At 56.5% G+C, this 25,771-nt stretch overlaps 1 protein-coding gene across 1 annotated transcript in view; it reads right to left on the bottom strand.

Moving 5' to 3' along the window:
- OBSCN (obscurin, cytoskeletal calmodulin and titin-interacting RhoGEF) overlaps window positions 1-25,771 on the bottom strand; it is a 192,372-nt gene that overhangs the window by 13,661 nt on the left and 152,940 nt on the right. The window contains exons 70-90 of the mRNA XM_075542891.1: window positions 25,315-25,347; window positions 24,847-24,945; window positions 24,526-24,744; window positions 24,109-24,166; window positions 23,732-23,799; window positions 22,663-22,785; window positions 22,344-22,483; window positions 20,884-21,084; window positions 20,648-20,730; window positions 19,809-19,982; window positions 18,719-18,875; window positions 18,046-18,162; window positions 17,791-17,955; window positions 17,481-17,639; window positions 16,965-17,142; window positions 16,056-16,169; window positions 12,599-12,766; window positions 12,175-12,277; window positions 11,691-11,820; window positions 10,285-10,399; window positions 767-972 (exon numbers count right to left, since the gene is read on the bottom strand). Coding sequence (XP_075399006.1) covers window positions 767-972; window positions 10,285-10,399; window positions 11,691-11,820; window positions 12,175-12,277; window positions 12,599-12,766; window positions 16,056-16,169; window positions 16,965-17,142; window positions 17,481-17,639; window positions 17,791-17,955; window positions 18,046-18,162; window positions 18,719-18,875; window positions 19,809-19,982; window positions 20,648-20,730; window positions 20,884-21,084; window positions 22,344-22,483; window positions 22,663-22,785; window positions 23,732-23,799; window positions 24,109-24,166; window positions 24,526-24,744; window positions 24,847-24,945; window positions 25,315-25,347 — 2,810 coding nt within the window. The remainder of the gene's footprint in view (window positions 1-766; window positions 973-10,284; window positions 10,400-11,690; window positions 11,821-12,174; window positions 12,278-12,598; window positions 12,767-16,055; window positions 16,170-16,964; window positions 17,143-17,480; window positions 17,640-17,790; window positions 17,956-18,045; window positions 18,163-18,718; window positions 18,876-19,808; window positions 19,983-20,647; window positions 20,731-20,883; window positions 21,085-22,343; window positions 22,484-22,662; window positions 22,786-23,731; window positions 23,800-24,108; window positions 24,167-24,525; window positions 24,745-24,846; window positions 24,946-25,314; window positions 25,348-25,771) is intronic.

Below are 25,771 nucleotides of genomic sequence, written 5' to 3'. Positions count from 1 at the left end.
ACAAGGAGCCTCGCCTGGCCTTTGCAGGATTCGCTGGCTCTGCCTTCAGAGCCTGGCTGGCCATCCTGTGGCCTGTGGGGTGGGACATCACAGAGACAACAAGACAGAGCCGAGGACACACTCACTGAACCGAGCAGCCAGAAAGAACAGAAGCACTGCTCACAGACTAGACGTGAGGTGAAAGGGGACATGGGCCTTTGTCAGGTCTGGGGATGGAGGGGTGAGTTATCGGTCATGATAACATCTTTCAAGACTGATGACAGGGACCCTGGGCCACCAGGGCAGGCTGAATTACACACAGCACCTGCCATATTCACACCTCAGTGTCTCCAGTCGTAGGTCACGATGGTTCCCATTTGGGGCCTCCGTTTCCTTATAGGCTTGGGTGGGGGGACTCCCCTAAAATACTCCCTAGCAGAAGATTTACCCAGGCACAAAGGGCAGAGGCAAGAATATGAGGTCCTGTAGAACCTCTATTTGAGCTGTCTACTCATTACCCACTAGGGCTCCTTGGTCCACAGGGAGGCCTGCATCCCTGGGGCAGATGTTCTGGATGGATGAACCTCAAGACCCTGCCCAGGTACCTCGCTTTGCAGATGGGGAAACTGAGGCCAAGTGAGGGGCACCCAGGGCCCTCAGCACCTGGTGCTCCAGGGTTCTGAATCTGGGTTCCTGGGGTTTGTGCCTCTCTTGCCCATAGGACGGCCCCCTCAGGAAGCAAGTCACTCAGTAAGGAGGGGAGAAGCCGAGGGCAGGGGAGCAGGGCCTCACCAGGTGCATCTGTGTCTCCTGTGCCTGAGAGGAGATGGGGTGGGAGGCTGGCCTCTCGCAGAGCAGGAGCCCCTCCGAGTGTGGGGGCTGTGAGCAGGGCACTGCCCGGGCCTTGGTCCCCAGCAGAAGAGCCTGGAGCCTCAGAGCCTCCCAGTCTCTGCAGGACTGCCTGGATCTCCTGGTCAGCTCTCTCTAGGGAAGCTCGGAGAGAATCCTCCAGGCAGACAGAGTCCTCCAGGGAGGCTGAGGCTGGGATAGCGGCCCCTGTGGGAAGAAGCCTGGTTAGCCTGGAGGGAGGAAGCAGGGGGACTGACTCACCTAGAGACCTTTTGGGGCACGCTCACAGTCCCTCAAGAATGCCTGGATCCTGCCCTCCCACTCCGCCATGCCCACCCACCATCTCATGGGCTTAGGGGGGCTGGCTGGAGCAGAGGCCTTGGAGAGAGTGTAGGAGACCAGTCCTGCAGGCAAGTGACATCCTGGATAGCGGTGTTCTTTTATGACACCCTGGACAGTGACCTGCACACCATGTGCCCAGCCACAGCTGCAGCACCCAGTGAGAACAATGCTTGGCTTTCTTGGTACCCTGCGGCCCAGACTGGTGCTCAGGTACCAGGGGGAGCTGTCTGCTCCTACAGTGAACAGCTCACGTGCATGCCACCCTTCCCTGAAGTGGGTCCCCTGAAGATCAACTGGAGAACCCGGGGGCTTGCTGTACCACCCAGGGGGGACACAGTGAGATGCGGCCCCATGCTGCAGAAGCAAAGGCCCGGGAGAGTGGGGTGTGGTGCCACTGGGCAGAAGCCACTGGGGCCTTTCCTGGTCCATCTCTCAGAGCCAGCCCTTGCCCATGCCCTGCACAATCCCCACTCTGCCCTCCATACACTGCCTCCCTCGGCTGCATCCCTTACTCGGCCTCCCTGGTCTTGAGTGCTGCCCCTGGGCTCAGTGGCGGGCCTCCAGCCACACCTGCCACACACTCTGCACCTGGTGTCGAGCAGAAGCTAGGCTCTTTAAGACCCACCCCGAGTCCTCTCCTGCTCCTGATGCCCCACTGTTTGGGCTCATGTGTCTTTCTCCAGGTTCCATCGCCATCACCCTCGTCCTCTATTCTGGGACATTCCCTCCTCTCCAACTGCAAGGAGGTCAGCAGGACCTCAGGGTTAGCTACACACTGGGTGCCAGCACTAGTCTTGGGGCCTGCCAGGGTCCTCTGGGGACAAGGCTTGGGCTCCAAGGCTCTCCATGTCTGGTGATGTTGGGGCAAGAAGAGGCGAGCGCAGGTGATGGTGGCCTGTTGTGCAGAAGGGCTAGAGGGCCTGTTGGAAGCTGTGAATGACCATGATGGGCTGAGCTGTGCTGGTCACCCCATGTAGCCCTGTGGTGAGTCCTGAGGTGCAATCTGGACTAGAATCTCTACACACCCTGGGGAGAGATGTCTGCCTCTTCCTCACTGGGTGCCCTTGTAGACCCACCTTGCAGAGCCCCGGGGTCACATTGGGATGAGGGAGGAACAGTCATGTGTGGGTGAGGCTGTCCCATCCCACCTGAGAGGCATGGATAAAAGGCAGGTAAGGGTACTGGGGGCTGATCTGAGAGAGCCCTTTGGTCCCAGAGTCCAACCCCGTGGGACCCAGCCACATGATGCAGAAACAGTGGCCTGGTCTCCCTGCCTGTCTTGATAGTCCCTGTCTGCCAGAGCAGATGGGGTGGGGCATCTGGGCTGGGAACCGAGAAGGAAGAGCGCGGAGAGCAGTGGACATCACCAGTTTATTCAATGTCAAGTGGTGGGTGCTTCTTCACCAGCCCCTTCCCCTGCACACCCTCATGTCCACCCCGGCAGGGAGGGGTTGCAGGAACTGGGGTCAAACTCAGGTCCTGGAGACCCAGAAATGTTCATCTGTAAGAACACCCACCCCCTGCCAGCTTGGCCTGTGGGGCTCCTTACAGACTGGAGGAGGGTCATGGCCCAGGAAGAGTGGGCCGTGTGGACCCACCAAGCCACCCAGCCCTCTCCTGCAGGTGCCAGGCCCCATACGGGACTGCAAGCCTGCATGTTCAGAGCTTGCGGGCCCTTGCGCATCCATCCAAAAGCCAAGGCCTGTGAGGTAGGAAGTGCCAGGGTGGGTCATGTCCATCCTCACTCTGGAAAAGGGGAAGGTGCTGGCTTCTGAGCCTCTGCTGGGCCCAGCATATTAAGGGAGTCTAGGGGCTTCCAGGGCCCAGTGCTGGGACAAAGCAGGGTCTACTACCCCCAGGCCAAGTCCTCTCCCTGCTGTCCTATGGAATGATGTGGCGGATGGGACAGGAACATGCATGGTGGCTGCCTGTGAGGACGGGGCTGGCTCAGACCGCAGAGTTTGGGCGTCCAGTTCTGCACTTCCTAGAGTGCTGCATTGCGTCCCTTGTCCCCAGCCCAAGCTCCCGATGTCCGTGACTTCAGCTCTGGGAAGGTGCGGGGGCTTCGCTCCCATCTGGGCGGATGTGCAGGGTGACAGTCTCGCCTACGGTCCCAAAGTGGACTGCCTGGGTAGAGACCTCCGTTTTGAAGCTACCCTGGCCACTATCCACCGTGCGCTGGACCTGGGCGCAGAAGGATGTCTTCTCGGGCCAAGCCCCCTGAACGCAGAAGGACACACCAGATGCAGCGCGGGCCTGAGCCCCCATCAGAGGCACCTCGCAAGCACGAGGTTGGGGGCCGTGGCTGAAGAAGCCCGGTGGGCCTCGGGACCCAGGCGGATGGCCCACAGGCAGCAGGACCGGCTGCCCGACCGTGGGCTCGCTGATTTCGGTCTGGAGCACAGAGACTTCGCAGGGCGGGCCATCATTGTCTTCAGAGGTGGTGGGCGCAGAGCCGACAAAGCCAAAGGTCTCCCCTTCACGTGGCACGTAGTCTTCCAGGTCAGCCAGGGTTAGCGGGTGGCCATGATGTGTGAGAATCTTGGGGTCCCATCCCCCAAAGTCTGCTGTATCCCGTGACTCATCAATCACACAGGTGCCACCTTCCTCTCCCTCTTCCCCCCCCACCATGCTCTCCTCCCCAAGGAGCACCTCTGGCTCATCTTCAGGAGCCTCAGTCTCTGGTTCTGGGAGGCCTGTGCCAGGAGAGGCCCAGGCTACATTGCCCCCAACATCCACAGAGAAAACAAAGGGCTCGCCAACACAGACCACTGGTGGGGACCTGTGTCTGAGTTTCCCAGCTCTGCCCTGGGCCTGTGGCTCCTGGTCCAGCAGTGTGTTGTTGGAGTTGTTGGTGTTGGGGTCACCTCCGGGTGCCAGGCCTGGTAGTGTGAAGACCAGCTCTGCTGAACTGCCTGGTGCCTCTCTGGCCGGAGATGTGCCCCGGGGGCCTGTCTTCTTCACACGAACCTCTATGGTCTCCTCAACTTCCACCCACTTTGGCTGGGCCTTGGGACCCCCAGGCGGTGGTGGAGAGGGGGTCTCCACCTCTGTCACATACAGCGCTGGGACGGTGTGCTTCCGACCCTGCTCCACCTCAGGCCTGGGAGGCTGGCCAGTCCCTTGTGAGTATCGAAGCTCTGGGGTCAATGTGACCAGCCTTGATGGGCTTGCAGAGCGGCGTGAAGGGGAGCGGGAAGGAGATTTGCTGGGGGACTGTCGCCGGCCACGGGGGCTCTTCACCACAGTGGTGATGGTTTCCTCTCTGCGGGGAGAAGGCCCGAGAGGAGTTGGCACAGAGACCCAGCAGCTGTGTCCAGCCCCTGAGCTGTCAGTACATGCAGGGCTAGCAAAGGTGTCTGGTTTAGTATATGAATGAGAGGCAGATTGCAGAAAGATGCCTCCTTGAGCACTTGCCTCCAACCTGCAGATGCCAGCCAGAGAGCTCAAGAAGCAAAGCATAAACTCCAAGCTCAGGACCAACCTCGGGCTCCGGTGTACTCTTGCGAGGCCAGTGCTGCTTACACAGGTACCTCCAACCCCAGGCTCACTAGTTCCCGTGACCTCTTTCCCCTCTCCTGCTCTTTCCTTTTGCAGAGCTAGTGGGAGGATTCAGGCTGGGGTGGAGACTGAAGAGGGAAGGAAGTAGAGTCTGGGGATGCAGGTACATGGCACCCTCGGGGGCCCTCTTCTTTCTGTCCCACTCAGAGGGATTTATACTCTCAGAGACCAAGGCCTGTAGGCCCCTAAACTCCTCAATCAAGGGATGAGGCTGGGTTGCTGGTGCCCAGTGGGCATGCTGAGGGCCAAGCTCAGGGACTTGAGAGGCCCTGGATATCTTAGGAAGGTCCCAAGAGGAGTCCTGAACTTGAAACCTGGCTCTGGCAGGGCTGGGCTGCTGTGGGCTGTGACCTCAGACAAACCCTTTCCCTTTGCAGGCCTTCTCAGCACAGAGGAAGGGGTGGGGGAGAGAAGTCAGATCCCAGATCTAGGTGTACACTGGTGCTTGCCGATGGCTGTGTAAACTCTCTTGTCTGACTTCAGAACAGCCCTTGGAGGTAGATTTAAGCCTGTATTATCAATGAGGACAGGGAAGCTGAAAGTTTCTGGAACTTGCCTGGGGTTGTGGAGTCAGACCCTGCCATATCTATCCCTGGTCATTTGTTGGCACTTAGCACCCTGACTTTGCCATTAGCACTGGGACCTGACCTGCACTGTCCCTTCAGACTCCAGCAGAGGGGCCTGGCTTGTGCGTGGTAACTTACACGCACTGTTCACTTTTGCTTTTGTCTAGCTCAGGGGCTACAGTCAGTATCAGTTATATCTAGAACTGGGCCTGAGTCATGTGACTATCCTTCAGGTACACAACAATTACATATCTTGAAGCCCTCACCTATACGAGAAAGCATTATACCCACTTAACTGATGGGGAGGCTGAGGTTTAGCGACATGGACCACTCACAATAGCTGAGACACTACTCTAGTCCCCAGGTCAGTGCCCACCTAAACATCCTGGAGACCTGGGCCAAGCCTCAATTGGCAATGAGGGCAGCAAGCAGCTGGAACATCCATCTTGAAGTACATTCCTTGTAGGCTCAACACTGCCCCCATAAGGGCACACAGGCATCCTGCTTGCATTATAGGTATGGGGGAAGGGGTAATTGGCAGAAGTCGCTCTCCGAGACCTTCCTTTCTGGTACCTCCTGTCTTCCTAGCACTCACTCCTCCCTGTGCAGTCCACCACTGGTGGGGATGCCCACCACCCCTCTCCATTTTCAAGTTGAGAGAGGGAGCACTCTTTTTTGTAGATGAAGGATGTGAACTCCCTAACCCCAGAGAGGACTACACTTCAGGATGCCTCATGAATCACCTGATCCAGCTTCCCACTAGGCATGAGTCTCCCCTGCCCAAGGAGGGTGCCTGACTGTCTCTGATACTCCCCCTCTTGTTCATAAAATGTGGACAATAATGCCCTACTCATGGGTTAAGTCTGGTGCAGCTGTGTACTTCCAGGAAGTGATGCTCATACCTTAGGCATCCCCATGTACTGTGAGGTGACACTATTGATTTGGAAGGAGAAGAGAGGTAGTCCAAGGAAGGCTTAACCCAGGGTCTCATCAAATTGTCTGGATACAAGATTCTCCAGCAACTTGACCTCTTTGAGTAGTTTTAGGCCCTAAGTTTTAAGATCTGAAAGGTTTCCCTTTCTGGAAACATGCAGTCATGACTTCCTCGTTTTTGAAAGTTCTTTAAATACCACCAACTGCATGCACTTCCTCTGAGAGGTCCTACTAGAGTTCTGAGGTCAAAACCAATCCTACCTCCTATGAATCCACCCAGCTTCTCATATTATTTCATCAATGGCATTAAAGGATTTGAAGGACAGAGGGCGTGGCACTGGGAAAAATGGGTTCTCCCCTGATCTCCAATCCTGAACTACCCTGAGCCTGTTTCCTCGCCTCTTTGAACCTCAGTTTACCCATATTCTCAACGTGAGGGTTGGGCTTTAAGGCCTTTTAAAGTCCTGGAACTTCTCTAATAGCACTCTATACATTAAATTCAAGATAATTACGCTCAAATCCAATATAAGAAGTCAGTTCTCCACTCACACCAAGCACATTTCAAACACTCAATTGTCAGATGTGGCTGCTGTAGGGAACAGTGAATATACAGACATGTTCCATCATCAAGAACGTTCTGTTGAACAACACCTCTCTAGATCCTAGGGCCTTAGGGGGTAGGATTCTGCTCTAACACACTGATAGAAGTATCCCAGCTAGCTGCGTGACTCTGGTTCCAAGCCATGGCTTGGGCTCTGAGGTCCTGGAAGGGAAGTCTGTGAAGTGTGAAGGTAGCCATGGTTCCAGAAGAAGGTAGAGAGAATCTGAAAGATTCTGGTTAGTCTGCATGGTGGACAAAGGCCATGTGGACAGGCAGTCAGGCAAGCAAGCAGACAACTGGGCCATACAGGCAAAGCCCAGGTAAGTTAAGGGGCATGCAAGGTGCACAGCAGTCAGAGGACGGTTAGGAACACAGCTGCACTTACATGATGACGGTTTTCTTGGGGACTTTAGTCTCCTGCTCAGTGACTACAAAGAAAACAGTCGGAACATTGAGGATTACAGGTCAGCAAGCACTTGGGATCTGAACTACCTGAATGGCATGGCAGTGTAGAAGTTGATTAGGCTTCTCAACTTAGAAGCATCAAGTCCAGAGTCCTGAGTCCAGATCTTGCCTGCCCGTGTGTCCTTGGGAAGATTGTCTCAGCTTGTAACCCCAGTATCCTCATTTTTGAAATAGGGGTGATGCTGCTGCCCTGTGTCTGGATGATGAGGTGATATGACAAGAACATGACCCATGTGAGAATGGGGCCCAATGTTCTGGAAAGTCTTGCAGAAACTAAAGTGGGAGTGGGGCCAATACTGCCTAAATTGGTGTCCCAGTTTCTCCCTTGGCCGGTTCACAGCCCATTTCTAATTCATAGAAACAGAGGCCCAGGAAAGGGTAGCAATGGCTACAGCTTCATAGTGGCTATGCTAGTATGAGGATGGGTGATAGATGTTTTACAGAATATTCTGAAGATGAAAAGATGTCTCTCCCACGGAGAGGGACTCTGGAGTTCCAGAATTCCACATCTGAATTCCATGGCACGAGGCCCTAGAGATTCTGTCAGGAGCAGCCCTGGAGGGTTCCTGGACAAGGTCCTGAGTTCCAAACAAGGAGGGAAATTTAGGCTTCGGGGCACCACCACTCACTCAAACCCAATAGTTTCTTTTGATTTTCTAGTTGTTTTCCAAGACAGCAAGATAGGCACTTCCATTCCCATTTTACAGATGGACGACTTGAGTCCCACAGATGGGATGTGAATCATCTGGCACCTTGAAGTACCACCTCCTGGACCTCTCTTGGCCTCTTCCCTGTGACTTCCAGGCAAGGTCAGGCTTGGGCACAAAGATGCTCCCACCTGGCCTCACCCAGCTGAGCAGTGTGCATTGCACAGGCTTCCCGACCCACATCTCAGGGGCTCCACTCTCACCACCCCGACCCCAAGAGGGAAACTCAGAGGATGCCTCAGAAAAGTCAAAGGAAAGGACCAGAGCCACACAGCCTCCTGGATCCCAGTCCAGGAGAATTTTTTTTAAATTTGCAACACTGCTGCACAAATAAAGGTTGTTCCTGGGACAAGCAATTGTATTTAAACCTGTCCCCCATGAGGTTCACATACATTAAGTGTTCTAACAGAATGTCTGTACCTGCAATGCACGTGTGGGAGCTATAGTTACTGTGGGAGCTATAGTTACTGTGTATGCACATGCAGGCATGTGTATGCGTGTGTGTGTGGCAGGGTGTGCACACATAAGTGTGCAAGTGCAAACAGGTGTGTGTATATATATATGCACATGTGTATCTACTTGTGTAGAGCTCTCTGTGTGTATGTGTGTGGAGGGGTGTTTGCATGTCTGAAGGCCACCCCCTGAAGGGGGCAGGTCCGTTGAGGGGAAAGAGAAGAGCATCCAGACAAAATGCTCTGTGCATTTAGACCAGAAAGAGCCAGTCTGTTCATCACGTTCAGACTCTTGTGAAAGCACAGGGTTCCCTGCATGATCTTGAGGGAAGTGGCCAGGGGCCTTGAGGACTATTCAGGAGAAGTCTGTTACATGTCTGGGCACCCTGGTCCACATACCTAAGCTGCCACCTGACCGGCTGGCTCTCGACTTCAAGTGAGTATTTATAACCACAGATGGGATGCAGCCGTATGAAGCAAGGCTCCCGCCGGTGCGGGTCACAAGCAAAGAGAAGCCACCACAAAGGGCTAGCCAGGGCCTGCGCTGGCTGCTCTACCGGCAGGTTAGATTAAGCGGCAGCAGAGGAGTTAGGAAGCGGGAGGTGACTCCGTCTCCAGGGCCTTCTTGTCGCGCTGAGGCTCCAGCACCAAGTCCAGCCAGATTGGCGCCATGGCCAGCTCCTCAGTGGCCAGGCAGCCCAAAGCCACTGTGCTGGTCATCTCTCCAACTCTGAGGCCCCTCCCTGTTCCGAAGTCATTGAACTTTTACAAAGAGAAACCGAAAGAACGAAGATTTGAATGACTTTGTGATAGACACACTTTTATGGTGGCGCGGTGAAAGGGGTTGCCAGGTGTCCCAGCTGAAGACTCTTGCTGATGGGGAGACAAAGAGCTGCACCATGGGTGGGCTGGTGCCCTTCGGGGAACAATTCGGTCATAAGGGTGCTGTGGAAATGGACTTGACAGTGCTTGCTGCTTCCGGTGGGGCATGAAACAAGGATCCCTGCCCAGGGAAGGAAGGCCCTCTGAGGAACTTGGAGAGCCTCAAAAGGCCCGAGGCCAAGTCCACACAGACAGTCTGGCCCCTGTAGCCAGGACCCTGGGCTTCCCAAAGCACCTACAGGACCGAAGACTCTCAGGACTTGGAAGATATGTACTCCAGCGCATCCTACCTTAATGGCTGCAGCTCTCCTACTATTGTTCCTGCCTCTGCTTGCACACCCTCAGGGATAGGAAGCTCACCACCTGCCCAGGTAGCCCCTGACAGGTGAAGTTCCTCTACTGGGTTGAGTATGCTTGGGACACCTGCCTCAATCCTGGCTGCCAGTACCTGGCCCCTGATGAGCCTGGCTGGGACCCTGTAGCCTTTCTCACAAATGCACAGAGTGAGGCACCACACCCGTCACCTGCTGCTTAGGCGCACACCTGTCCCGATCAAGGTTCCCTCTGCAGCTCAGACTCCTCTCAGGAAGCTTCATGGCTAGCCCGAGCCTTCATGGCACAGACAGGCAAGAACCCTGGCCCCCAGAGATGCCTCGAGGGCAGGACTGAGCAGTCTTGCTTTCTGTACTCAGTGGGAACTCCCTTACCTTGGTGCTTCCCCTCATACTGTGTCCCCATTGTCTATCTGCACACCTGGTATTTACCCAGAGAGTGTGGGGCTTAGAGACCCCAGGGCTGTCCTCCAGCCCTGTAGATTCCTGGGCTCCTGACTCACTAGTTGATGCCCCTTCTGTGCTGCCTTCAGGATAAGCAGTGCCCTCCGGACCTGTCTATCCAGCCTCACCTCCCAGCTAGTGACAGGTCCAGCCTTGGTAGTTCCAAGGGACACCTACCTTCCACCGCGACAAGCTGCTCCCTGCGGCGTTGTTCTCGGGCCCGCAGCGCAGGACTCTGTATATACAGCTCTGCGCCACCACGTGCCGAGCCCAGCCGGTTCACCAGCTGCAGAGACAGAGAGGACTCAGGGGCATGGTTTGAGGAGAGCAGAGGACAAAGGGGATATGGTCATCCCTCCCCAGTCCAGCTCCTCCTGGTAGTGCCAAACTCAGGAGGGGAGTAGGGGGGCAGGGGCTGGTCCACAAAGGTGGTCCTGTCCCTGCAGCCACTCAGGGAGCAGCGCTGTCTTCAGTGGGGATCCTCGTGGCTGGACTCTCTCTCTACCAGTCCAGTGGCAGCCTTGTGGGCAAGTGACTCTGAGCACATGAACTGTGTAGCAGGGAACTAAATGTTTGACTTACTTTAACTGATTAAACTTTAATTTAAATAGCTGTGTGGACAGTGGCTACCTTACTTCATTTCCCCCATACCTCAGTAGGTCCCTGTCATCTGACTCCCAAGTGCCCACAACAGCACTGTGATGACCACCACTGTGATAACCAGGGACACCGACAACCAGGGACAGGCTGGGGGAAAGCTGCACAGAGCTCATCGCCACCCAGCCCCCTCTTGAGACACACTTACCAGGGCCAGCTGGGGCCCGGGGCCACTACAGACTGAGAGAGGACTGGGCACTGGCCCAGGACTCAGCCCATCTCCTGATGCAGCAGTCTATGAGGGCTTAAAGTCCCACAAAGAGATGCACACTTGAATTGTTTAGTGGCTTTGGGTAACTAAAACATGTATTTCTAAACTCATGGATCAATGATATGCCGTGAGTCCCAGGTCCAAATTATCCAAATACCAAGTACCATCCTTGAAATAGAAGGGTATCTTGTCAGGAAAGCTCAGGGGAACTGATGAGTGCTCCCCTCTCCCCCCACCCCCACCCCAATATGGAAGGAATGGGGAGTGGATGGTAGGGAGACAAAAAATACAAAACAAAACCCACTCCCACCAAGTCGAAGCTGACTTACAGTGACCTGATACGACAGGGTAGAGCTGTCCCTGTGAGTTTCCCATATTGTAACTCCTTATGGGAGTTTAAAATCAGAGAAACAGACAAACAGACCACCTCATCTGTCTCCTGTGGAGCAAGCATCCCAACAGGCAGCCACTGCGCCACCAGTGTTCCTGTGGCAGGAAAGGCAGCAGTGCAGTGTGTGGCCAAGGAAGCTCAAGGGACCTGGTGTCTGCTGGACAATTCCTCAGGGACCCAGTGTCTGGAGGGCGGAGCTGGTGATGCAGAGATGGGAGTTCGAGGGCCCCAGGAGCTCTAGGGTGGACCTAGATTCTGAGGTGAGTGGAGGGCCCATGTTCCAACCCCTGCCCTTCAATTGCCTGCTGGTACCCTCACCTCGCATTCGTAGAAGCCCAGGTCACCTTGGCTGGCAGATCGGATCTCCAGCACTAGCACACCACTGCGAGGCTCACTGAACATCCGGAACTTGCTGCTGGCGGTCAACAGGGCTCCGTCCTTGTACCACCTGGAACCCAAGCCAAGAGGGGCCCAGTGAGGCCGGGCCAGCCCACTGCCTCCGTGCTGTGTGGCTCCTGAGCCCCAGGAACTTCCCAGACCACCAGTGCTTTGGCTGTGCTGTTCTGCATGTTCTAAGGAACCCACCCTTTCTGGAAGCCTGGACTCCTTCCCTAGCGGATGTCCTCAGAGCAGGTCTAAACCCCAAGCGCTTGGGATGGGCCCATGGCTCTAGACACCCATGTTGAGTGGGAAGACAGGGATTCTATCTCCAATGATCACCTCTTGGGGAAACACTCCTTCATTGTCCACAGACCCACTCCCCCCGCCCCAAGTCTCCCCAGATACTACCCCAGGCCCCCACCTGATCTGAGGATATGGGGCACCTTCGATGGTGCAGGTGAACTGGGCATCTTCTCCTTCCACAAAAGGGGCTGCTCGGACTTGCTTCACAAACCGTGGAGGGACTGCAGGGCAAGAGAATGGCACAGTGAGAGGTCTAGGGCAGTACTGGGGCAGGGACCCACTCAAAGAGCCCAAGCAACCATGAATGCTGTCCTGGCCCTGCCCCACTAGACCACAGTCAGATGTCCAGAACCACCAACCTCACCTTTCCCCTCTGGGCTCATACCCCTCACCCATACCCCTCTGCCCCACCTGCCAGCTTCATCTGTCTGCTCCATTCATGACAAGGGCCTGACATGTTGATGGAGCTGGGGCGGCTCCAGCCCAGGTGGAAACAGAGGGACTCCTCCAGGGTGAATCGAAAGTGGGCTTTCCTGGCTCACCTTGCACCAAGATCTTCCCCAGGGTGCTGGCACTGCCTGCAGCACTTGCCGCGAAGCACATATACTGGCCCGAGTCCACACCAGTGAGGTTGTCCAAGATGAGGGCACATGAGCCATCAGGATCCTCGATTAGGATGTGGTGCGGGTCTACTTCCACTGTCTTCCCATCTGCATAGAGGAGGGTCCAAGAGTGGGGTGGGGCAGGCAAGGGCCCACCAATGCACAGTGTGCCTGAGGCTGCCTCCACCAGCACCAGGGGTCAGAGGGAGTGGAAGTGACAGGCCACCACCCAACCAGGCTGCAGATGTTCCCAGGGGATGAATCTCAGCATGGGGGTGCTGATCAGCTAAGGGAAGGCTGTATCATCCAGATCATCTTCTGGTCTGACCCTGAGTCCGTAGAGGGACAAGTCACACTGACTCACCACTCCCTTTTCCCCCCAAACCCTATGATCTCTGATCTCAGTGGCTTCCCCTCACTGACCGGTCACTTTCTGATTCACCTCCTGCTTCAGCAGGAAGCAGGGGCGCCCTTAAACTCATTTCCATCTGGTTTTTGCTCCCACACATCTTGACCTCCTCTTATCAAGGTCACCAATGACATTCATGACCTTCTCTTATCAAGGTCACCAATGACATTCATCACATTGCTGATTCTGGGAGATCCTTCTCCACGTCACATTTCTGCATGATTCAGATGCTCTGAGATAAAGCATGTTTAGAATGTCTTTTAGGAAGAGGCAGACGTGGATAATAAAGTGAGAGGGGTCTCCCTCCTTGGAACTGCTCCAGGGTGCTAAAGGTAAGGCCCTCCCCAGCCCTTCCTGGGTGACATCCGCTTACATTCCAGGTTATTTAAGTAATCTCTATCTCTGAGCGGAAGGCTGGGTAGGTGTGCCTGCAGCCTCATAAAAGCTCAAGAAACCCAAACCTATTGCCATCAAGTCGATTCTGACTCCTGGCGACCCTATGTCTATAAACCTTTTAGGGAGCCAACAACCTCGTCTTCCTCCCACCAAGCGGCTCATGGGTTTGAATGTGGTTAGCAGCCTAATGCTTAACCCCCAGTGTCTCAGACTCAGAGACTCCTAAAATTCATAATTCCTGTCTGTGTAGCAACCCACTGCATGCCGTGAAAATCTGACTTCGGTTGCCTCATCCTGTGGGATTGCGATGTGGGCAGCCGATGTAAGAGCTGCTCTGGCTGGTGCTTTTGCTATAAGATGCTGCTTCAGGCTCTGTCTCAGGGTCTGTTTGTTTTTTTCTTTTGTCTGAAGATGGCTTGCAGGTCAACCGGCTCCCCTAAAAATAGAGTTGAATCTCTGGTCCTTCTCGGTTTCTGATTTACGGTTCTGGCGCTAAGGACGGGCTGTTATCAGAACGCTAGGTGAGCCCTGAGAGAAGCCAGCAGGACTTGACAAGAGACAAGGTTGTGGGAACTGGTGGTAGACATGTTGACCGACCTGTGTGGTCCATAGCCCTGCACTTTGTTGCATATGATTGCCACGTGAATACCAAAGGGTGGTTTACAGACAAAAGCTGCCCTGTGTCTTATCCTCAGTGAGTCACCCTCTTGCTCCATCTCAGTACCCAAAAAAGGTGCATGCGTCCTGTGCCTTCAACAAGCTGACAAACTCCTTAGAGAAGGTCGGCATAGATGTCGTAGAGAGTCTAAACATAGGGTTCTTCTGTTCTCACTCCTGAGCGGCCTGGTTCTTGGAGGTGGGCTCTCCAAAGACTAAACCAACAGTGGTGCTTTGGGGAACCTCTGTGTGACCCCCAAGTTCCATTACTTGCTCCCATTTACTTTATTCCAACACTCTCTTTGGAATGCGTCCAAGAGAAATCTGAGTTTGATAAAGTAACTCAGAATGGACTGAAGGGAGACCTGAGGTCATGTTTACAATGGGCTCAGGGGAGCCAAAATCTGAGTCCCTTCCATCTGAGGTTTTAGCTCAATCATGGGCCCCGATAGGCTTTGTTTTGTTTAGTTTTTCTGTCAAACTGGGTCAAACTAACCAAAGACAACTTAGAATTGCAATCACTGCTTTAGGGAACCAGCTGTCCATTTGCTTTTTTATTGTGTTGTGTAAAATTGTTAGTTGACATAAAAAGGTGACTCATACAGTAGAGCCCAGGTGTCCAAGTCCTATAAGCCGGCTTTATGGTGAGTTCGAGGCCCGCACCAGACCAGCAGTCACTTTGCTGTGGGTCACCAACAAAGCCAGATGAGGTTCTTCTTCGACTTCATTCCTATCCTGAGAGTTTGCCTTTGATCCAGAAAGAGCACTCTGGTTTTCCACCTGCCATCATGTGGGGGGCCTGAGACCAGCTGCTGCCGGCAATCATGAACTCACGGACGTCTTGGTCCTCTCTGCTTCCAGAAAGAATAACTGATTCCTATGTGTTCTCTCACCGCTACCTCATGAGCCTAACTTCCCAAGTGTCATTTCAATATATATGATTTAGGCCACTTCGTAAGTGACCACTTTGGGCAACTTTTCTTTCATTTAGTTTGTTTTGAAAGTGTGGTAGCAAAAGGGTGGGATGTTTGTTTCGGTTGGTATGAGCATGTAGAAGGACAAAACTCTTCTCTTTATATAAAAAGGTTCTTCAAAGCATGCAGAAGTGAGGGGTATGTATATGTAACATGAAGGTATAAAAAGTATGGCTATAAAACCATCTAATGCTTACTAAATAAGAATAGCGAAGTGTGAAGCTAGTGTTTCTCAGCACAGCCTCTCTCTAGCGCTATACGCGTCTGCAGGTGGGGCGGCTGTCTCTCTCTATTCCTTCCCTGAAGAACGGTGTGCTCTCTGAGCTACACCATGTCAAGATGCACCTTTGACATCCTTCAAGGTCTCAACCTATGTTCTTTTTCAGCGTCCTTTGAGTTTGTGAAACAAAAAGTCTGAATGGGCAAGGTCGGGGGTGTAGGGTGGATGGGATAAGATTTCCCAATGAAATTCTTACAGACCACCCTTGCTACCCTCAGAGAATGAGCAGTGTGTGTTGTGATGGAAAAGCATTTCTTAGTGGGAGGTTCCTAGCCTTTTCTCACCAGTGTAGTGTTCAATTTTCTTTAAAACTCTTCTTAATCATACTGTGTTCTTTGAGAAAAATCTCTTCCTCACTAGAGCTGCCTTGTCTCACAGCATCTAGAACTAGCCCGTATTAGCTATGGGAGTAAGCTAATGGGCGGGGTGCTAGGGCTGAAGCACCACATTCAAACACTCATGCATGCCTGAGCCCTTCCTCTCCTCTGCACCCCCACATCCACTTTGGAGTGGGATGGTGGGTGAGTGAACGGATAGCCTTCCCTCACGCATCCAGCTCTAGGGACCCTCCAGGACACCCTGACCAGATCGTGCCTGGTCCTGGCCCTGTCCTTGTCCTGGCAATAGCCTTGGTTGGGAATCCCCAACATGTGGACGAGTGTCCCTCTGCCCGGAGCCTACCTTTGTACCAGCTGACAATGGGCTTTGGGGTGCCTGTCACACGGCAGGCCAGCTTGACTGTCTCCCCCAGTTCAGCCGTGCAGTCTGCCAGCTCCTCTTCAAAATCGGGGAGACCTGAGGACACACGTGGGGCTCTAGAGTTTTGCAGGAAAGAGTATCAGGGCTCTTGGATGCCACTGGGTGGAGCCTACACAAGCCTAGGGCAGCCAAGCACCATCCTGTGTCAGATTTCAGGGCCTGTCTTCTTGCTTTGCTGAAGCCGGTATCAAAGGGCAGGATAGTCACAGGGCCCAACCCCCCTTTCTTCATCAGAGGCCCCAAATCCAAGGGCCAATGGGAGCCAGAGTTGAATGAGGCAGCCTGGGGCTTAATGTGCAGAGGTGGGGAAAAGAGGCAGTGTTCAGCCACAGCCTTGGGTGGGGGGGTGGTTATTCTCCTTTCCTGTAGTACTGTAGGGAGAGGGAGGCCCTGGGCTCCCAGGATACCCCTATTTCCTAAACTGCACGAGGGCCTGTGTCTGCTCATGCCCAGCTTGGGGTGGGGTCTCCCATTCTTCTGAGGAGACCTGCCATAACATTGGCTGGAAGCTTTCCAGCAAAGTGAGAAAGAGGCTCTGCAGGGAGCGGGCTGTGGAGGTCAGTCCAGCTTCTGGGCCCGGATGGGCTGGAATTGGAGCTGGGACAGCCCCTGGCTGCAAGCACTGGGCTCACTCCCCTGAAACTGGCTGTCAGTGAGAGCTGGGCGGTCTCCCTCCATTCCACGGTACTTACCTGAGATGTGCAGCTGGGGCTGGGTGTTCAGGGACCCCAGGCTTCAGGGATACACTAGCCTTGTGTGGCACCCAAGCCGGATCGAGGGGGTACCCCTGAGGGCCTCCCCAATGCCTCCCCACGCCCCGGAGGCACTCACGCCAGACAGGCATGGCGAGACGCTGCTGGATGCCACAGATCTCCTTCACCCAGGAGTTCTTGATGATGACCGTCCGGGCCTGCAGCAGGTACTTGCGCACGGAGTCCTCGCGCTCATGCCACACCTCGAAGGCGCGGTCGTCACCCTCCACCTGGTCGTTGAGGTCGATGCTGCTCAGCTGGAGGAGGGGAGGGCATCAGTAGGCATCAGTGTGCAGCAGCAACCCGGCTCCCCAGGGAGTGTGTCCACGCAGGGGCCCGCACTGACCACCGCTCGCCTCCTCGCTCCTGCGCTAGCTGCCCGCCTGCCCCTCCAGGCTGCCAGACCCGGGACTGTGCCCGTGGAGAAGACCAGGGAAGGACCTGAGCCCCAATAGGCCGCCCGGAGGTCATTCCCAGCACTGCAGCCTCAGGACTGGCCCCGGGTGCCAGCCTCCATCCCTGCCTTCCTTCCCACAGTGCCTCACTTTGTCCCTCTGGAGAACGGGGCAGTGACCCAGACGGCAGCCCGGCAAACCTTCATCATGTTCCTAAAGACGTAGCTGAAGGTGTCCGTTCTCGAGTCCCGCTTGGGCTTACAGATCACCAGGTGGTTGCGGAAGAGGAAGACATGACGGTTGTGGCCTTTCCAGGGCATCCTGGCACCTGGCGCCCCTTCCCACACAATGAAGTGGCCCTGGGAATGTGGTCAAGGTGTGGTGTGAGCAACCCAGCCCCTAGCACACAGACCTCGGGGCGCCACGCATGCGCACCCCAGTCTGCAACCCGAAGCCCCGCCCATGCACTGGTGCCCAGCGAGCCAGCCGCGGGTCCAAGGGGCGCCGGACCTGCCGGATGGGCTCGCCCAGGGCCTCCAGGGTGCCCGGGTAGTTCTCCATGAGCGACACGTGCAGCTGGTTCTCGGCGCGCTGGGGCAGGGCGGACACCACGGCGTAGGCCTGCTCGAGCAGCGCGCAGTTCTGCCCGTTCCGCGCCTTGTTGCGGATCAAGTCCTGCCACGGGGCAACCAGGGAGGGGTGGGGGTCAGAGGCCGTGCGCGCGCGCCACCCCGCCCCCCCCCCCCCCGAGCGGGGCTGGGGCACCTTGATGAGGGTCTGGTACTGCTGGATGCGCTCAATGGGCTGCTCCAGGTAGTGTTGCAGCGGCGGCGGAGGGGGCTGCGAGGGGTCCGCGGCGGCCAGCGCCTCCTCCGCGTACTTCTGGCGGAAACACAGGGCAGGGACTCCCTGTCACAAGGGACCCCACTGCGCCCACCCTGTCTGCAGCAACACGGGCTCTGCTGACAGAAGGAATCCAGGCCTTGTGTGGGGCCCAGGGCGACAAGGATGAAGACAAGAGTGTGGGGAGGGGGGCAGGAGGGGCTGCTGCTCCCTTTCCTAGGCCTGGTGCAGGGGGCACTCAGGGGAGGGCCCTGCAGAGCCGAAGGACAGGGCCCTAAAAATGGCCCACCCACAGGGCTCACCAGCCCTTTCCACACTGGGCAAGAGCATCCCCCTCAGACAGGTGGGAGTCAAGAGGCTCTAGAGGGGAGTGCAGACCCAGGCGGTGGGCTCTGACTGCCTTCCTCCGGAAAGCCAGGGCAGGGCTGTGATAGGCTCTAAGGGTCAGACATGAGCACAGGATTGGCAGATGGTGTCCCCACCCCCAGTCCACGACCCTTGGGGACAGCTGGGATCAGATGAGAGCTGCCTGCCAGCACTGGAATGCAGGAGCGGAGCAGGGCTGGGACCCCACCAGGATCAGGGTAGGGGGCACCTTGTAGAATTCCTGGACGGCGGTGCTGACCACCACGGACTCAGCCTGCACGCGGCCCACCAGGAACTCCAGGTACTTCTCAAAGGCAGCTTCGTTCTTGATGAAGCACATGGCCACATCGTCATCTGTGTCGCACCTTTGAAGCTCCTGCAGGAAGCTGCAGGGGTGGGGGTTCGGGGCAGCAGTCAGGGGGCAGCCCCAGCCCGGCAAACGTAGAAGGGCCTTGAGTTACATTAGGGCCTGCATCACCCACCCATCCCTGAGCCACCGGCTTTGGGGGGAATTAAGCAGAGTCCTTCCCAAAGGCTGGTTTCCAGTGGGCCCTAGAGATCTGTGAGAATAAGGCTGTCGGGCCATGTGCACATAGGTGAGCAGAAACATGCAGGTCTTCGCGTGTGAGTATGTGTATGTACATAAATGTGGTAAACACACATGCGTGTCTATAGATTTGCACATGTGTGGGCCTGTGTAGGTACACATTTATGTGGTGTTCAAGTATGTGTGCATGTTCACATGTACTTCAGGTATAAATATGTGCAAGACATGTATGTGTATGTGTGTACTTTTGTGCAGAAACACACATGTAGGCATGTACACATGTGTGGCATGACTAAGCATACATAGATCATGCACACCTGCATATGTATTTCTAGGTATGCATATAGTACATGCACATGTGTGAATACATGTATGCACATGTGAGAAGGTATATGCAATGTGCGTGCTAATGTGACTGCATACACATGTATATGCATGTGCACAGGTATGATGACATACACATGTGTGCAAATATGTGTGTGCATAAGCATGCACATCTATGTAGATGGTGGGCAGGTGTGCCCTTACATGTGTGCCTCCATACATGTGCATGAGCGCACATGTCTGGACTTGAAGCATGCTCATCAGTGGGTGTTCTGTGGCAGCAACTGCACATGCTCCTGTTCCTGAGCGCGCACAGAGAGCACACTGACAGCGGGTCAGGTCACTGCGAAGGTTCCCATGTGCTCCACTCCTGCCCTAGCTACCCACCCTTTTGCCAGTTATGCGTGAGCGGGTGTGTGGGTGTGTGCGTGTGCAGTGCCCAGCCCACCTGCTGTGGAAGCGACTGATGTCCTGCACGTTGCGGAAGATGACCGTCTTCTGGCTGGCCACTGCAGTGGGTGCGTGGGGACAGCGGTCCAGGTGCTGCATGTGGTGGCTTTGCAGAAACTGCAGCGTGCCAACAAAGGCCTGCTCCGAGCTCAGCAGGTCCTGGATGACAGCACTGGGGGCCCAAGAAGAAGGCCAATGGGGGGGAGCCCAGATGCCTCCACTGCCCTCAGCCTACCTCTCTGGAGGGTTATGGGCCATGACTGTCTCCTCTCTGGGCCCGTTTCCTCAATTGCCAAATGGGGTCTGGTGTGCACCTGTGTGCATGTGGATGCAGAGACGTGCATGCATTCAAAACTGCTGCTTTCATCTGGGCATTATTTGCATTATTTGCATTATTTACAAAGGAGCTTCACAAAGTTCATAGAGAAATGGAATGTGAGAACAATGGGATTTTCCCATGAACCTTTAGAAGCCCTGTTGCCCTTTCAGAAAGAAGCAAGAGGGCGGAGAAAGAGAGCACGTGATGCACAACAGGATACGCAAGGCACCTCCCTCCCTGGCAAGGCTTCCCTGCCTCTGTGAGCTCCGCTCAGTGTGAGCCCACAGCGAACACTCCTGTGGGGCTTTCCTTCTGCCTCAGCTCCTTCCCTAGGAGGCTGTTGTGGAATTGGCTATTCAGAGGTTCCCACAGGGAAACCAGACTCCCAGAAAACACTCCAGTCAAACCCTACCTCCTGCAAAGCTAAGACCTGAGCTGTGCATGAGGGCAAATGCAGAGCATGCTGGGAGCATGGGGACAGCCCTGCACACCTCACCCCACCTCCACCTTTCCCTTACCTCAGCTTTGTCTTGTACTCATCCTCAGACATGGCCTCCCCAGGGAACTCAGGTGCCTCGGCAGGTCCCCACTCGGGCGAGAGCTGATGAGAGGCAGGACTGAGTCAGAGGGTACCCTGTCTGGGCCACTGCCATGTGGTGAGGTTACAGGCAGGTCCAGGAGGTGTCAACGCCTCCCATCCCTTAAGTTGTTTCTCTAGAGGCCCTCTGTCAACCCCCACCCAGCCCCTGGGTACCTTGAGTCTCCTGTCCAGGTAAGCAGGCGATACCCAGCCCTGCCGAGAAGGGCTGGATTTGGTGGGCTTGGTGCGCACAAGCCAGCGCAGTGGGTGGGCCGAGTCCAGGACCTCCACGTATTGGCCCTCCCTCAGCGTGATGGCGTCTGGCTCTGCCCCCAGCGGGAGGTAGTCAGCTGTGACCACGTAGATGTCAAAGATCTGGTAGTGGCGGTGGGGTGGGTGGGAGGTGGGGAGGATAAAGAGAACCCAAAGAAGAGCTGGTCAGGGCATCCAAGGCCCCAACATCCTCTGGGGTCCTTGGAAGCCCCAACCTGCAGGGCAGGGAATGGCCTAGAAATCACTGCTCACACCTGTTGGCTCCCACCCCCACACAGGACAACACGAAGGTGGGTGGCCCAGGACCCAGTTCCTCAGGTCAAGGCTATCTGGTTTTGGCTTTTGTTTATTGTCTGCTCCCCTCCACACAGACACCATTCCTATGCTGAACCCAATGCCTGGTGAACTGTTGGCACCATGTGCATTGAATGGATGGGTGGGTGGATGAATGAGTGGATGGATGGGTGGGTGGGTGGGTAGATGAATGAGTGGATGGATGGATGGGTGGAAGGATGGATGGACAGATGGATGGGTGGGCGGGTGGATGAATGGATGGGTGGGTGGATGGATGGGTAGAAGGATGGATGGATGCTCAAATGGACAAATGGATTTCCCAGCAGGCAGGCTCACCGTGGTTGCTGTCACTCTGGGTCAGATTCTGCCTGCTGACTGACTAAGCCTTCAGGGGCTCCAGTCCCCTTTAGATGGCCTATCTCTGTTCTCTCGGAGCACTCTGAAATACACTGTTTCTCTCCTTTTCCTCTCCTTTCCTTGTTCTTTCTTAGAAGCTCATGGGTCCCTAGGCATTGTACCCTGTGCAATTCCATGTGGTTCTACGTCTGTATAGTTTGAGCACAAGGCCCAGCTGACCTCTATTGCCAGGAATCATGCTGGGCAGTAGGGGGCAGGCACAGGGCCGCTGCAAAGGGGCAGAAGAGACCTCTGGAGCACAGGTGTATGCGCCCATCTGAAGCCCCTGCGCTGTGCCTCCCCTAACAGACTGAGCACACCCTGCGTGTGTCACTCACACCGGGCAGAGCTGAGGCTCACGGAGGGTCCACGCAGCCTTCGAACGCAGCTGCCTACTTTGGCGGACTCGCCCAGCTTGTGGCATTTTGCAGTGGAGGGCCTGAATCGTTTCCTCTCCTGTGTCCTCTAGTACATCCACTTCTGATGACTGAGGCGGTTTCGGCCCCTTTGCCCACTTTCTTCAACACATCAGGTTCAAGCAAGACCCCACAGCTATTCTCCCAGGCCTGTCTTGCCCCTTCTATTCAGCAGGGTCCGCCCTCCCCCCACTCCTGTCCTCAAGGGCCCCCCGGGGACTGGGCCCTGGCACTGCAGGACCGAGGGCCACGCACCTCGCCCCGAGTATCGCCGTCCTCTGACTCAGAGGACGACTCCTGGATGCTGGAGGAGGGCCTCGAGCGGCCATGTCGGGGCGATGGGGATGGTGTCTTGGACTCCTCGTCACTGTCACCTCCGGGTACCTGCAGCCGGGCTGGACGGAGACAAGGGCATGCCACATCCGGAAGGACCTGGGACGTGGCTTGGGCAGCGCCCTGTGCACACTGTCCCCACCTTGCATCGAGGTCCCCAGGGCAGGAAGATGGGGGAGCCCTAGGGTTCACCACCATGAACACCCCGCCCTCAGGACCCCATGGGCACCAGTCTGCCTACCCTGGGTGATTTTGGCCGATACCATCTCCGTGATCTGGGAGGTGAGCTTCTGGAGGAACTCCTGAGTCCCGACCTCTGCCAGAGAGAGGTGGCCTCGGGCCTCCTCGGCCGCAGACAGCTCTCCTGGGGGCACATGTGTTCCATTCACTCGGCGTGCTCCAACTAAGGAAGCGCCCTGCACACCCTGAGCCTGGCTCTGTTCTCAGCAAGAAGACAGCAACCGACGAGGCGGGGTGCCCTGCACATGGGGTGCCCTGCAGTGCGGGCACCAACTGCTCAGGGTTGGAGGTGACAGGGAGGAGGGGCACCGCCAGGGGCTAGGCTGGCTGGGAACACCATGTCCAGCAGGCGGCCAGTGAGGGGCGAAGCCAGCGCTGAGGACAGAGCCCAGTGGGTGCCAGACCCTGGCTGGGGAGGAGGCTGTACAGGCTGCAGGGGGGGGGGGCTGGGGGCTGCTGGAGTGATGGCAGGCAGACATGGAAGAGGCGGAGGGCTGGGCCTGAGCAGCTGGAGGACCAGAGAGCGTGTGCTAGGAGGCGGAAAGGGAGGACTCTATGGAGGTGGGACTAAGGGTCAATGAGAGGGGCCTGGGATGTGGCCGCCCTGGGAAGATGGGAAGGGGTCAACAGGACTGCAGGCAGAGCCAGGCAGTGGGTGACTGGCACACAGACGGTGTAACACCCTCTTCTCTATAGGGAACACAGCATTTTCTGTCAGATACTTTAAAAGAAACACCCCAAGAAGCGTGGAGGTGGCTGTGCAGGGAGTGGGGTTGCTGCCTTCACTCTGAGAACGGAGGTGACCTCAACCACTCCCAGTACGCCCACACATTCCTAAAGCAAACTGTGCTAGTCCTGCTCTGTGGGTCGCGGTCAGCCAACCCGGGGCTGCCTCCTCAGCTTCCAGAGACGAGGCCAGGCCCGGCAGGGTCACAGCTACCAGCCAGAGCTCAGACTCGGCACCCACCAGAGGGACTGGGCCAGGGCACAGTCGGGCCCCTCGGCTGTCCAGCAGGTGGCCTCCTTATAAGCAGGCCCACTCTGTCAGACATGCATCCGCCAGCACATACCTTTCCGCTGCCCTGCCAGGTCAGCCACTCCCACCGACTCCGACAGCTGCATAGAGACGGCCTGAGTCCTAAAGGGCGGGAGCGGGTCAGTAGTGCTGTGCATACCTGGGCTGGCCCTGACCTCTGCCCGCAGGCACGAGCTCTCACAGAGAGACGGTCTGAGGGCAACAGCCTGGGATGCACAGCCAGGGGCCTAGATGATACAAGGGCCTTGGGAGAAGCCTTGTTTTGTGGTGGGGAAACTGAGGCACAGAGAAGACAAGGCCAGCCCAAACCACCCTGCCTATAAGTGGGGATGGGGGTGGTTCCCAGGGCAGCTGCACCACCTATCCCTGTGGGGCCCTGGCCCCTGCCTAGCAACAGCAGGCTGGACTCACCCCTGCAGAAAGGTGGAGATGAGGGCCTCCTTCGCACCCCCCTGCTCCTCCTTGGGCACTGTAGAGGAAAGTGACCCAGTGGGCACATCAGGGTAGTCCCTTCGCCAGGGCCTTGGGCACCCCCAAGCACTGCCGGGTATGTGCGAGAACGGGTGGCTGCCCTGACCCACTGGCCCATGGGGCGTGAAGGGGGGGCAGGAGCACTCTGAAGAGAGACTTCTACAGACACAAGTGCCCAAAAGGGACCTGTGGGGGTGGGAAGCTCCTAGATAAGCAGTTGATCTAGGCAGGGGGCTTTAACCTATTCTTAGGGTTCTCCTGCTCCCAGTAACGCCTCCAGGGAGGGAGCGAGGGCTCTGGGACCATCTTTAATCCCCCGAGCACCTGTCTACATCACCATAGCCCAGCCTCACTCACGGCCGGAGACATGCAGGCCAGCTGAGCAGAGCGCCTGGCCGGCGGCGTTGGTAGCGATGCATGTGTAGGTGCCCTGGTGCTGTCGCCCCACGTCCAGCAAGACCAGGCTGTGCTGCTGCCCGGAGCTGGCCACCGTGTAGCCCGGCGTGTCGGGCCCGATCCACAGCACACCCTGCACAGCCTCCTCCCGCAGCCAGTGCACAGTTGGGACTGGGCGACCTGCGGGGGTGCAGACAGGAAGTGGGTGCACGGCCCCAGGAAAGGGGGCTGCTGGAGTGGGGGGTCTCTGGGGAGGCCAGAGGCTCTTCCTGCAGGCTGTACCTTCAACCTTCACAGAGAAGGTGATGCTGGAGCCCTTCTTCACCTTTTTGGGGGTGAACCTCTCTACTATCCGGGGCGGCACCAGCTGCTCCTGCACGTCTAGATGGGAAATCAAGGCAGGTGGGGCAGACTTACCAAAAGCCCTGCTGCCCTAAAGTCCCATCGCACCTGCCTGGCATGGCTCCCAGATCCCAGGGTCCAAGCCCCCTACACCACTTTTGGGAAGCCCCTTGGCTTCTCCAGCCCACACCCAGCTCTCCTTCCTCCTGGCTGCCCTAGGGCAGTGGTCCCAGTCCTCCCCTAGCTAATCGAGGCCCAAGGGCCCTCAGTGCTCTGACACCTCCTGGCCTGTCTGCACACAGCTGCTGGCCCAGGCCCAGGCCCAGGATGGTGTGTGCTTGTTTCTGGCTCCAGGGCGTGCCAGGGCATGCCACGGCTGCCCTCACTGCCCATTCAAGGCTGTCTTACCAGGTGCTGGTTTCTCTTCTGGTTCATCCAGGCCTGGAAGAGACAAGAGTTAGGCTCCGGACGTGAATGCACGCACGCCGGCCAGGTGGGAAGCCTGCAGGGGTGGGGCTCTGCGGTGGGAAGGGACTCAAGGAAAGCCGGACTCATCGTGGGTGCAAGTCCACACCCCCGACCCAAGCCCGAGGCCGGGAGGGTCCAGGCACACTGAGGTGCTCCCTGCACCCCTTCCCACCCTCGAGTGGAGGCTGCAGTGGCCAGTGGCCACTGTTCCTGCAGCAAAGCATGGAGGTGGCACCACACACTGCTAACAAAGCCTGCACGGCACCACGGGCACCAGGCCCGGCCAGTCTGGGCACAGAGGAATTTGCCACGCACTTGGACTTCACTCTCACTGTGGGGGATGTGTGAATTCCAATCACGTTACTCACCGCCAGCTCTTCCCTTCTTCCAGTTCTTT

This window comes from Tenrec ecaudatus, chromosome 2 (genome assembly GCF_050624435.1).
Source record: "Tenrec ecaudatus isolate mTenEca1 chromosome 2, mTenEca1.hap1, whole genome shotgun sequence".
Classification (NCBI taxonomy): domain Eukaryota; kingdom Metazoa; phylum Chordata; class Mammalia; order Afrosoricida; family Tenrecidae; genus Tenrec; species Tenrec ecaudatus.
The sequence above is the reverse complement of the archived record's forward strand: the minus strand, read 5'-3'. Positions and strand labels throughout refer to the sequence as shown.